At 45.1% G+C, this 13,724-nt stretch overlaps 2 protein-coding genes across 4 annotated transcripts in view; one reads left to right on the top strand and one right to left on the bottom strand.

Annotated features, from left to right (window-relative positions):
* PTDSS1 (phosphatidylserine synthase 1) overlaps positions 1–13,724 on the top strand; it is an 83,930-nt gene that overhangs the window by 16,518 nt on the left and 53,688 nt on the right. The window contains exon 1 of one of the 2 annotated variants that reach the window (XM_056522434.1): positions 1,579–1,597. The exons of the other annotated variant lie outside the window; for it this stretch is intronic. The gene's annotated coding sequence lies outside the window, so the exon portion shown is untranslated. Of the gene's footprint in view, positions 1–1,578; positions 1,598–13,724 lie in introns of those variants that run through there. 2 annotated transcript variants of the gene reach the window in all.
* Positions 1–13,724, bottom strand: part of MTERF3 (mitochondrial transcription termination factor 3) — a 51,538-nt gene that overhangs the window by 25,923 nt on the left and 11,891 nt on the right. For both annotated transcript variants that reach the window (XM_056522436.1, XM_056522435.1), the window contains exons 3-4: positions 10,552–10,704; positions 2,197–2,386 (exon numbers count right to left, since the gene is read on the bottom strand). In XM_056522436.1, coding sequence (XP_056378411.1) covers positions 2,197–2,386; positions 10,552–10,704 — 343 coding nt within the window. The remainder of the gene's footprint in view (positions 1–2,196; positions 2,387–10,551; positions 10,705–13,724) is intronic.

Genomic DNA, 13,724 nt, shown 5'->3' with positions numbered 1-13,724 from the left:
TGAGACCCGGGGCGATCATTTCCTCAGCCCCTGTACTACAACCCCCATCATGGAACAGAGTCTGTTCCATGATGGGGTAGTAGTACAAACACTAATGTAGCCTCCCCAGCCACCGCAAGTCTGTTCCATGATGGGAGTAGTAGTAGTCCCGGCTGTGAGAGTCTGTAGGCAAAGGTGTTAAAACGGCCGTACATGAGGGATGTTATAACGGGTCTTAATGGATGAATATGCCCGTTATTTTGACGGATGTTATTCAGCCGTTAGCACCCGTTATTTCATCCGTTATTATACATCCATTTTTACACAGAAAATGGATGTTTAATAACGGATGAATACTTATAGTGTGAAAGTAGCCTTAGAAGTTATCACAACATAAATATCAATACAGGGATATGAGAGGTAGTGTTAACATGTGTATGAGAGGTGCAGGAGCCTTTGTCTCAGACTCCTTCATATTTAAAGGAAAACTGTCAGCCTGTTCGCCCACACTAAACCCAGTACACTGGGTTATAGTGTTGGTGAACAAGATTCCATAGAGGGGTCTCTTACTTAAATTGCTTCAGTAGGTCCTGAGATATCAGCTTCCTAAGGTCCCATGCTGTATCCAGGGAACTGCACAGTGGAGGGGGCCCCCCAGCTGGCGCTTCTGCCTCCCTCTGTCACCTCCTAATCCTGCCCCTTCTATTTGAATATTCATATTCTTAAACTCCACGTCCTGATGACGTGGAGTCACCAGTCACGTAAGCGCAACGCTCTCTCGGCAGAGCACATACGCTGGAAGATTTAATCATGAAGTGACAGCAGGGTGAAAATCTTCCGGCACATGAGCTCTGCGAGAGAGCGATGCGCTTACATGACTGGTGACTCCACGTCATTAGGATGTGGAGTTGAAGAATATGCATATTCAAATAGCTGGGGCGGGATTAGGAGGTGACAGAGGGAGGCTAAAAACGGCCAGCTGGGGGTGCCCCACCTCCACTGCGCAGTTCCCTGGATACAGCATGGGACCTTCGGAAGTGGATATCGCATGACCTACTGAATCAATTTAAGTAAGTGACCTCTCTATGGAATCCTGTTCACTCACACTATAACCCAGTTGATTGGGTTTAACGTGGGGAAACAGGCTTACATTTTTCCTTTAAAGGGGTACTTCAGGGAACCAACCTATATAATTGTCTAAATATCATTAGCTATATATAGCAGTTTCCCCTCTTTCAGTTGTCACTTACATGCAGGGAGTGAGGAAAAGATGTCATCCAGCCATTCACTGTGTCCATGTCCAAGTCCCTCTCTGAAAGCAGCCCCCACCCTCCTGAGAGAGACAGACCACATGGTTTCTGCCCTGCACTGATGAGTCATGCTCCCTTTAGTGCTGGGAGGTGTGTGCTGCCTCAGCCAATCAGACACTGAATCTCTCTCTTCACAGAGGGGGTGTAGGACAGCAGTGAGAGAAGAGCTGCAATGGCTGCCAAGAAATGTAGTATTCATGCTGAAGCAGAGGGAAGGATGGCAAAGAATATCAAACAGCCAGGGAAGACCACAGCGGCCACAGGAGCCATGCATATCAGACAGGATGATTTACAGGGGACATATCCAGGTAGTGTATGCACACAGTGCTATCTTCTCTGTCAAAATAACTGACACCTTGATGAGACCTGATGAACCCCATTAGAAGTAATTTGTAGCGTGTCTGAGGTAGTCTATAATTAACTCACCCCGAATCCGACCCAGTGAGGACCCCACAAACAATTCCCAATATCACACCTTCTTAGAAAATTGCAGCATGGGGCAGAATTATACTAGGCTGCCATTACATCAGAATTTTTAGGCAATGCGCGTTGTTAGATTTTAAAGGGGTACTCTGCCCCTAGACATCTTATCCCCTATCCAAAAGGATAGGCGATAAGAAATCTGATTATGGTGGTCCCACAGCCCCCTGTGATGTCACGTCCCCTCCCATAGACTTGCATTGAGGGGGCATGACATGACATCACGAGGGGCGTGGCCATGAAGTCACGACCCCTCCAGCTGCCTGCTCCGAACATTTGGAACAAAATGTTCTGAGGGATGGGGAAGCAAATTACCCCTTTAACCCCCTTAGAGACCAGCTGGGTGGATAAATTTGGATAGTTAAGAAAAACTAAATCTCAAAGTAATAGGCCTGGGGACGTAATGGACGATAAATGTGGTTAATACCTTTTGTGCAGATTATCCAGATCCTCGCTGAGGATAAATGGATTCTTGGTCAGGAAGGGTCCCAACTGATTGTCTTCTAAACCCACGTCTTTTAGGAAAAAGAGGATTTTACTGATGTCCTTCTCAAAATCTAACTTCAGGAGGAACGTTCCCACATTTGGCCGTTTTTCTAGCTTAGATAAATCCACACCTGAAAAAAAAACAAAAAAAACTAAAAACATATGTATTTCAGAATAGCAACCAAATCTTTATATAAAGTCACAGTAGAAGACTAATGGCTGCCCATTTATTTCAGTGGGTGCCGTAGAATACAATATTAAATCACTTGTAACAAGCCCAATGTCAGGGGAACAACCTACAAATCCTTATTATTGTAGCTTTATGTTGTTTTAATGTTTTTTCATTTGTAAATATTAACCCCTTAAGGACACAGCCCTTTTTCACCTTAAGGACTGAGCCCTTTTTCGCAATTATGACCACTGTCACTTTACGAATTAATAACGCGAAAACGCTTTTACCGAATATTCTGATTCTGAGATTGTTTTTTCGTGACATATTCTACTTTATTTTAGTGGTAAATTTTCGGTGTTAATTGCATCCTTTTTTGGTGAAAAATCCCCAAATTTCATGAAAATTTTGAATATTTTGCATTTTTCTAACTTTGAAGCTCTCTAATTGTAAGGAAAATGGATATTCCAAATAAATTTTATTTTTCTTCACAAACACAATATGTCCACTTTATGTTAGCATCATAAAATGGACATATTTTTGCTTTTTGAAAAAATTAGAGGGCTTCAAAATAGAGCAGCAATTTTCAAAAATGTCATGAAAATTGCTAAATCTGAAGGGACAGATGTTACAGAACTACAACTCCCAGCATGCCTGGGCAGTCAAGGCATGCTGAGAGTTGTAGTTTAGCAACATCTGGAGGGCTACTGTTTGGGCACCACTGTAACAGTGGTCTCCAAACTGTGACCCTCCAGATGTTGCAAAACTACAACTCCCAGCATGCCCAGACAGCCTTTGGCTGTCTGGGCATGCTGGGAGTTGCAGTTTGGCCCCCCTAGTGGTTGCCACAGTAAAGATCGATTTACTTTCACTTTCAATTCCCCCCCCCACTGTCGATTCCCTACCTGATCAGGATCCTGCAGGCTCCAGCGAAGATCCCAGGTCCCCAGGCATCTTCTCCTGCAGGTACGGCCTCCATCTTCTTCCCAGAGCCCCTCGACATCCAGGGGCGGGCAGAACGGGGGGTTGCCATGGCAACCCCCTGTCCTGCGCTGCCATTGGTCAGAACTCCGTTCTGAGTAATGGCAGGGGATAGAAGTAGATCGCAGCTTTGCGATCTCACTCCAATCCTTTAGGCTGATCGGGGTTGTTGCTGACAACTCCGATCAGCCCTATTTTCCGGGTGATCGGGTCACCAGAGACCCGATCAGCCCGGAATTGGAGAAAATCGCATGTCTGAATTGACATGCGATTTTCTCCGATCGCCGACATGGGGGGGGGTCTCAGGACCCCCCTGGGCGATGTGCCAGGGTGCCTGCTGAATGATTTCAGCAGGCATCCGGCTCCGGTCCCCAACCGGCTAGCGGTGGGGACCGGATTTCCCACGGGCGTATGGATACGCCCTCGGTCCTTAAGGACTCGGAATGCAGGGCGTATCCATACGCCCTGTGTCCTGAAGAGGTTAAAGGGGTACTCTGCTGCTCAGCGTTTGGAACAATCTGTTACGAACGCTGGAGCCGGCAGCTCGTGACGTCATAGCCCCGTCCCCTCAATGCAAGTGTATGGGAGGGGGCGTGGTGGCTGTCACACCCCCTCCCATAGACTTGCATTGAGGGGGCGGGGCTATGAGGTCACGCACTCCCGGCGTTGGCTCCAGCGTTCGGAACAGTTTGTTCCAAATGCTGAGCATCGGAGTACCCCTTTAAGGTTTTTTTTCTAGGAGTCAATTGTTGATGGATCAGTCATGATCAGACCCCTGGGACAAGGCCAACCAGCAGGACAAAGTGGAGAAGTGAATGGGATTGAGCTGGCTATACAAATGACCAACTATGACTGTCACCCCATCGTTCTGGTAGTGAGTGAGGGAGTCAGACCCCAACTGATCAAATAACGATACATTCTCTGTGTAAGCCATCTTTGTATGATGCCCACTAAAACCCTAACACCTATATAAAGCTAATGCAGGACACACACTATGCAAAATCTAAATTCTTTGTTTAATAACCACAAAAATCCATTAAAACAAAAAAGTGATGTAAGACACCTGACCAGGCAGGAGGGTGGACGCTATACACATATAAGACCATATGTCTAAAAATATTGTAAGAAAAACCCTTTAAAACCACTCTACATTCAAAGTAGTCATTACTCAAAATAAAGTGTGTGTCTCCATACACAAACTTTACAGGAGAGTATTTTTAGAAAGGTGCATATTATTTAAAACATGCTTTTATTATAAACATATTTTTAGAAAATGTTTGCATTTTTGACACAGGCTACTGGATCAATCACAAAAGGCTGACACTTCCTGGTTCTGTGCTGCTCTCGTCAGCTTTGCCGTACAGACTGGGAAAGGGTGAGCAGAGGGTGATAAGTAAAAGGGGTTCTCTGCTTTGGATTTTCTATACTTGTTAGACTGGGTTCACACCACGTTTTGTTAACTACGGTTCCCGTATACGGCTGGGAGGAGGGGGGGCTTAATCGCGGCATCCGGACTCAGCCGTATTCGGGAACCGTATTTAATGCATGTCTATGAGCCGACCGGAGTGAACCGCAGCCTCCGGTCGGCTTCGTTTTCGGCCGTATGCGGTTTCCCGTCCGTAGGCAAAAACGCGGTCGACCACGTTTTTGCCTGCGGTCGGGAAACCGCATACGGCCGAAAACGATGCCGACCGGAGGCTGCGGTTCACTCCGGTCGGCTCATAGACATGCATTAAATACGGTTCCTGAATACGGTTGAATGCGGGCGCCGCGATTAAGTCCGCCCCCCTCCTCCCAGCCGTATACGGGAACCGTAGTTAACAAAACGTGGTGTGAACCCAGCCTTAGACAATGATCACAAATGTCTTCCTGCTGGGACCCAAAGTAATCAGTTATAAATGGGGATGCCCCAATACAATTCTTTTTTCTTTTTTTTACCAATTGCCCATACTTTTTTGTCATGTGACAGTAGAGGTGATGTGAAGCCTTTTGCGAGGCCATCACTGAAACTCATAATTAAGATATGCACCCAGTAGTTAGGTAGGAAATCCTTCCTATAAGGTAAAAGCCCCCAGGTAACGAATCCTTCTATTAAGTAGAAGCCCCCAGTAAGTAGGTAGGGATTCCAATTAAGTAGAAGCCTCCAAAAAGTAGGTAGGCAATTCCCCTATTAGGTAGAAGCCCCCCAGTAAGTAGGTAGGGAATCCCTTTTGATATGTAGATACCTCTAGAAGGTAGAAAGTTAGGGAATCCGCCTATAAAGGTTGAAGCCCTGAGAAGGTATGTAGGTAGGGGTTAGAAGCTCCCAGTAGGTATGAAGAATCCACCCTTTTTAGGTGAAAGCCCCAAGAAGATAGGTGGGTGGAGAACCGTCCTTTTAGGTACAAGCCTCCAGAAGTTAGGTAGTCAGATAGGTAAGGAACCTTCTATTAGGTATATGCCCCCATTCAGTAGTTTCCCCCAATAAGCCTGGGTTCACACCACGTTTTTGCAATACAGTTCCCGTATAAGTCTTCAATTTAAAAACCATACGGAACCGTATTGAAAACCGTATGCATTGATTCTCCATTGAAAACCGTATGCCAAAAGATGCATCAGGTTGTGTATCTGTTTTGTATCCTGTACGGTTTTGTCAGTTTTTTCCCCGTACCCAAAACCGTAGCCTACCACAGTTTTTGGTCCCGGTGAAACACCGTATTGAAACGTATACTTTTTATTTAAACATAGGAGTCAATGGAAATAGTACAGAACTGTATGTGCGTACGGTTCCATCCGGTTTTAGCCATACGGTTTTTGACTTTGCCCAGTTTTTTTTCTTGGAATTTCAATCAAACAAGTGAAACTTTATTCATAATGGAATGAAAAATGTAAAACTTAGCCTTTTTTTCTTAAAAAAAACGGATGCAACCGGACATCATTTTTCAAACTGTATACGGATTAAAATATGTACACACGTTTTGATACAGTTTAGTCAGGTTTTGAGGAATCCGTTTTTTGTTTTTAAACTGATTCCAGTACTTATGAGCTGCTGTATGCTCCAGAGGAAATTGTATTTGTTTCTGGAGTTCTTTTCAGTCTGACCACAGTGCTCTCTACTGACACCTCTGTCCATGTCAGGAACTGTCCAGAGCAGGATTGGTTTGCTATGGGGATTTGCTCCTACTCTGGACAGTTCCTGACATTGACAGAGGTGTCAGTAGAGAGCGGTGTGGTCAGACAGAAAATAAATTCCAAAAGAAAAGAACTTCTTCTGGAGCATACAGCAGCTCATAAGTACTGGAAGGATTAAGATTTTTAAATAGAAGTAATTTACAAATCTGTTTAACTTTCTGTCAACAGTTGATTTAAAAAAAAATAGTTTTCCACCAGAGTACCCCTTTAAATCAATGGATAGTCTGTGTAAAGTAGGACAGGTGAGGTCCTCCATGCTTCGGCTGTCCGGGCATGCTGGAAGTTGTAGTTTTGCAACAGCTGGAGGCCCCTAGTTGAGAAACACTGCTCTAGTCTCTGGGAGAAGGTACTGCTCTTCCATGAATGACATATTCTCATGCCATGAGCTTTTTTTTACATTAGTAGGTTTAGTTTAGCAACGCAAAATTGAGTTCTTAGCATTATAACACCAAGGCACAGTGACCATTATCCACGTAGGGGCAGCCGAACACATCCTCAAAGCAGCCGGCGTTCTTAAACCCATTACATTGTTTCCGTGCAAAGTCTACCATCTCATTTATCATGACCTACATAGAGCAAATAAAATAAAAAAAATTCACAACGCATTGTCATTCCATAAATGTGAGGCCGTTCTGTTCTTTTTCTCAATTTTCTTATAAACTGCTTTTCTTAGACACAGCCTCATAATGTCACCAGGCACATAAAAAAATAAGAGTTAAAGGGGTACTCCGGGGAACTAAACCCATAGCCCATCCTTCCTCTCATCAACCTATTTAATTGTCTACATATCATTCATTAACTATGTAGAGCAGCTTCCGCTCTGTGGTTGTCACTTACATGCAAGAAGTGAGGGAATGGCCTCATCCAGCCTCTGTCTCTGTCCAAATCCCTCTCTGAAAGCGGCCCACACCCTCCTGAGAGACAAAGACCACATGGTTTCTGCCCTGCACTAAGTCATGCTCTCTATAGTGCTGTGAGCTGGGAGGTGTGTGCAGCCTTAGTCAATCAGACACTGAACCTCTCTCTGCTGCTCAGAGCAGGATGGTGGGGGCTGGCAAAGCTAAGCTGCAATAGACAACAGAGGCCACAGGAGCCATGCATATCAGGCAGGATGGTTTACAGGAAATATATCCAGATGGTGTAATGGCTTTGAAGCTATATATATATATATATATATATATATATATTTCCCTGGAGTACCCCTTTAAAAAAGATTGCTTGGCATGGGCACATTACTTAATAGAGCTGGGGGAGGGGAGGGGAGGGTTATAACTACTACATATACTAATTCTATAGAGATAGCAGCACTAGTATACAGATAGAGCTGGGGGGGGGGGGTTGACTATTATATATCCTAATCCCATAGAGATAGCAACAGCAGTATACAGATAGAGCTGGGAGGGGTATAACTACTATATATCCTTATTAGAGATGAGCGAATTAACAGTAAATTCGATTCGTCACGAACTTCTCGGCTCGGCAGTTGATGTCTTTTCCTGCGTAAATTAGATCAGCTTTCAGGTGCTCCGGTGGGCTGGAAAAGGTGGATACATTCCTAGGAAAGAGTCTCCTAGGACTGTATCCACCTTTTCCAGCCCACCGGAGCACCGGAAAGCTGAACTAATTTATGCAGGAAAAGTCATCAACTGCCGAGCTGAGAAGTTCGTGACGAATCGAATTTACTGTAAGTTCGCTCATCTCTAATCCTGATCGTATAGAGCAGTGGTCTCCAACCTGCGGACCTCCAGATGTTGCAAAACTACAACTCCCAGCATGCCCGGACAGCCAACGGCTGTCCGGGCATGCTGGGAGTTGTAGTTTTGCAACATCTGGAGGTCCGCAGGTTGGAGACCACTGCTATAGAGATAACAGTAGCAGTATAGAGCAGATAGAGCTTGAAGGGAGGGGAATTTAAGCTGCCAGGAGACATCTATTAGGTGATTATGTCACCCTGTAGTTAACAGGATGTCAGCTGACCCAGGACTGACCACTTCCTCTGAAATATTAAAACACTTATTTTGATCACATGACCCAGTAACAGTAATGAAACGCATAGTTGCAGCTGTGCTTGAATGAAAAAAATTGCACTGTACAACAAGTGATTGTGCAAAAATAAAAAAATAAAAAATAAATAAAAAACTCAAGCCCTTTAACCCCTAGAGGACACAAGATGCACCTGTATGCCCTGACTGCCTGGGACGTACATGTGATGTGTGAGAAGCGTCCACACTATGCAGTAAGCAGGAGCTGCGATCACTTCATAGACCGCTGGTTGCTGCTGCTGCTGCTATTGGCATACAAGGACCTGCTGCTATTGGCAATCAGCAAATCTAAATCAATAAAGGTGATATTTGCCATTAACCCATTAGATGCCATGGTCAATGCTATAAAGGCACAATCTGCCTTCTGGCAGGCTATACAAGTGGATCACTAATATTACTAATCACTAATCAGTGCTATGCCAATGAATAGCACTGAAAAGTAAAAGCTATCGAGCAATTGCTATAAATAGTCCCATGTGGGGACTTAAAAAAAAAGTGTGTGTGTGTGGGGAAGGAATTATTTAAAAATACACATAAGCCCCTCCCCCAGCAAAAATAATTTTAATTAAACTTCTTTTTTCCCATTGCACAAAAAAATGACATTAACAAATTTAGTTTTAACAGATCTCGGCACCAAGAAATAATAAAAAAAAAAAAGCATATAAACAAAATTGCAGGATTCCCCCCCCCACCACCACAACAAACAATAACTTTTTGGTTTCGCCATAGAATGAAAGCTGTTGTTATAAAGCACAATTGCTCACGCAAAAAAAATCAAGTCCTCAAGTGGCTCTGTAGATGGAGAAATAAGAGTTATGAATCTTATAGGAGTACTCCGGTGCAGGAACATTTCTCAGAGCGGTCGGACCCCCACAATCTCCTGCACGGCACCCCGGCAGTCCCCAGGAAGTGAGTGTGTTGACCCCCGCATGAAGCGGCGGTCAACAAGTCCCCTGAATGTATTTCTATGGGAGAGCTGGAGATACCTGAACACTGTATTTCCGGCTCTCCCATAGAGATACGTGAAGGAGGCGTGTCGGCCGCTGCTTCATGTGGGAGTCGACACGCTCCCTTCCTGGGTACTGTCAGGGTGCCGTTCAGGAGATTACTGGGGGTCCCAGTGGTCGGACCCCCCCGCGATCAGACACTTCTCTCCCCTATCCTTTGGATAGGAGATAAGATGTCTAGGGGTGGAGTACCCCTTTAAGGGGTGAAAGGTAGGGCTGGGTGGTATACCGGTTCATACCGAAATTTTTGTGCTGCGCAATACCGGTTTGGCCCCCTCCCCCTCGGGAATGAATGAATTGTCAGCCCAGCGCTGCGCTGTCCCCACATCGGGGAACTAATCATATGCGACCCGCTAGCGCTGCCCTCCTCATCCTCCCGTTTGTTGCGGCCGCCGGCGCTGACACTCCATACCAGTCGTCTTCAACCTCCAGATGTTGCAAAACCACAACTCCCAGCATGCCCGGACAGCCGTTGGCTGTCCGGGCATGCTGGGAGTTGTAGTTTTGCAACATCTGGAGGTCCGCAGGTTGAAGACCACAGCTCTATACTGTATCCCTATGCCCGGGCTGCAAAAGGTAAACAAAATAAACTTTAACTCACCTTCCCCGTCGGTCCGGACCAGCTTCCTAGGGAATGGAACGTCGGACAGCCGTCAGCCTATACCGTTATATACCGTGGAACCGCCATAAGTTACAAAAATACCGCAATACACATATTTTGGCCCAGCCCTAGTGAAAAGTATACTAAACATACAAAATACAGAACAATGAATCCCATTAAAACCCATCAATTAATCTGTTCCTCCCCTTTCATCCTATACAGTCTCAGGCTGCAATAAAACCTTGTATATATCTATAAAATATCCTATACATAGAACTCACAGATTCTACGACAGCACGGGGTCTAGATACTGTGTGATCCTCACCAAGTAACACCAGCTTCTGCAGAGTCTCTGAACTGTCCACATAGTCTCGGAGCGTATAGGATCCTGGAGGGATCGGAGGTTGCGGAACTATCATAGCAGCTTCTTCTTCTGTGATCACATCCAATGGAGAAAAAGCAGGAACATCCTCCAGCGCTTGGAAAAAAACAAAAAACAAAGAAAAATAGTAAGTCGGGTTTATGTATCATCAATATTAACTAGAGATGAGCGAACTTACAGTAAATTCGATTCGTCACGAACTTCTCGGCTTGGCAGTTGATGACTTATCCTGCGTAAAATTAGTTCAGCTTTCAGGTGCTCCGGTGGGCTGGAAAAGTTGGATACAGTCCAAGGAAAGAGTCTCCTAGGACTGTATCCACCTTTTCCAGCCCACGGGAGCACCTGAAAGCTGAACTAATTCATGCAGGAAAAGTCATCAACTGCCGAGCCGAGAAGTTCGTGACGAATCGAATTTACTGTAAGTTCGCTCATCTCTAATAATAATTCACCGGACCTGGGAAGAGCTCCACTAATAGGCCACTTGTGCATAATCTGGACACTTGTTTGGCAGAAAGTCCTGGCCCGCAGCATGTGTCTAGTCACCTGAACAGAACCTCATCATGGTCTATACAGCTTTCACTTTGGATCATTATACCTATACCTGTCGTATGGATGCAAACACTCATCTGTATTATGTATGTGTGAAAGTAGACACAGACTAAGGGTGCGTTCAAATCAAGAGTAATTCTTGCCGAAAAATTTACAGGGCGGAAAAAAATTATTTTATTTTGCGCGCGGAATTGCGTGGGGAAATGGGGGAGAAAGAAGTGAAGGGTTGTTCAGCCATTTCCGTGCGAATTGCGCGCGAAAACTATGTCGGGCGGAATTTTTTTTTTTTTACCATTGACTTCTATTGATTTCTGCTCGCGGATTCCGCTTGAAGAATGAACATGTTCATTCTTCAAGCGGAATGGAATTCAGCATCGGAGTTCCGCTAGCAGAATTTCCGCAGTGTGAACAGGACAGCGAAAAAAACATTAAAGTCAATGGGCAGTGAAGATGGGCGTTAATTTGGAGCGGAGAATTCAAGAGGAATTACTCGATGTAAATTCCTCATGAATTACTCAGTGTGAACGGGGCCTTAAGGGTGCCTTTACACTAGGGCTGCACGATTTAGGAAAAATGTCATATTGCGATATAATAAACAAATATTGCAATCCCCCTCATTTCATGTACAATCCCCCCATTTTATGTTACTATCTATGCAGAAAGGGGTAGTCCAGGGAACTAAAACAACAGTAGTGGGAGATAAGTGTCTGATTGTGGGGGGGGGGTCTGACTGCTGGGACTCCATGCGATCTTCTGTACAGGACCCGTGGCTACTTTCCTGTCTTTGGCGCACTACGGCTACCACCTTCCTGGACGGACACAAGTGATGACCTGCTCGGCCAATCACTGGCCACAGTCCTGCCGCAGCCAGTGATTAGCTGAACCAGCTGACACTTACGTTCGGCTTGGAAGGTGGGGGCTAAAGAGCGCCAAGGACAGGTAAGTTGCCTGGGACCTAACAGGAGATCACAGGGTCCCAGCAGTCAGACAACCCCCCCCCCCCCTTCCTGTGGATGAGTCCCCCGGACTACAAGCTGCAGCATGCCTTATTGTCTACTACAACTCCCATATATATGCTTAAAGGAGTACTACAGTCTTAGACACTTATCCCCTATCCACAGGATAGGGACTAAATGTCTGATCGCGGGGGGTCCGACTGCTGGCCCCCCACCCCGCAATCTCCCGTACGGGGACCCAGCACTGCCACGGCTCTGCGCGGCTAATGCATGTGCTGTCGACCCCCTCCATACAGCTCTATGGGAAGGCACGAACGCTGCATCTCTGCCTCTCCCATAGGGATATATGGAGGGGACATGTCTCCTGCGCAGAGCCGAGGCCCCGTACAGGCGATCGTGGGGTGTCCCAGTGTTCGGAACCCCCCCAGCGATCAGACAATTATCCCCTATCCTGCAGAGTGTCTATAGCTACAAATCTCCTTTAAACTACAACAACCAGCATGCTCTAGCAAGGATCTGTGACAGGGTAAGGCAGTGGCCTCCCAAAAGCAAAAGTCCTGCTGTTGCAAAACTACAACTCCCAGCATCCTTGCTAGAGCATGTTGAGGGTTTTAGTACATATAATACCACACCTAAATAGGGAATGGACTGCATGATAGTATTTGTACCTTAAAGTAGGCTCTGATAGGCTGTCACAGGTCCTTACTAGAGCATGCTGGTTCTTGTAGTTCAAGCATAGATATAGGGGTTGTAGTTAACAATAAGGCATGCTGGGGCTTTGTAGTCAATAGAAGTGTGCTGCAAGGCAGAATCTGAGCAGAATTCCTCCCCGATATTCTCGCCAGATTTCGTAGTGTGAACGAGCCCTAAGCATGTTGTTAAAATACATTTAACATTTCCCATTTGCCCCATACAATTGCATACATCATCCATAGGGCTACCAAGTGGAGAAAAAAAAAAAGCAATAAATTGTTCATAAATTGAGAACTGTCCAAAATGTAGAACAGCATTTACCAACCAGTGTGCCTCCAGCTGTTGCAAAACTACAACTCCCAGCATGCCCGGACAGCCAAAGGCTGTCTGGGCATGCTGGGAGTTGTAGTTTTGCATCAGCTGCAGGCACCCTGGTTGGAAAACACTGATGTAGAACTAAAGCACTTTAAAGGGGTTATCCAGGAAAAAACTTTTTTTTATATATCAACTGGTGGCAGAAAGTTAAACAGATTTGTAAATTACTTCTATTAAAAAATCTTAATCCTTTCAGTACTTATGAGCTTCTGAAGTTAAGGTTGCTCTTTTCTGTCTAAGTAATCTCTGATGACACCTGTCTCGGGAACCGCCCAGTTTAGAAGCAAATCCCCATAGTAAACCTCTTCTAAACTGGGCGGTTCCCGAGAGAGCACTTAGACAGAAAAGAACAACCTTAACTTCAGAAGCTCATAAGTACTGAAAGGATTCAGATTTTTTAATAAAAGTAATTTACAAATCTGTTTAACTTTCTGCCACCAGTTGATATATAAAAAAAAGTTTTTTCCTGGATAACCCCTTTAACAACCGCTTTATTTACTTCTACAAAGCATCTAAATAAAAAAGGAAAACATTTTTTTATTA

Source organism: Hyla sarda, chromosome 5 (genome assembly GCF_029499605.1).
Source record: "Hyla sarda isolate aHylSar1 chromosome 5, aHylSar1.hap1, whole genome shotgun sequence".
NCBI lineage: Eukaryota > Metazoa > Chordata > Amphibia > Anura > Hylidae > Hyla > Hyla sarda.
Note: the sequence above shows the minus strand (reverse complement) of the source record. Positions and strands in the feature narration are given on the sequence as shown.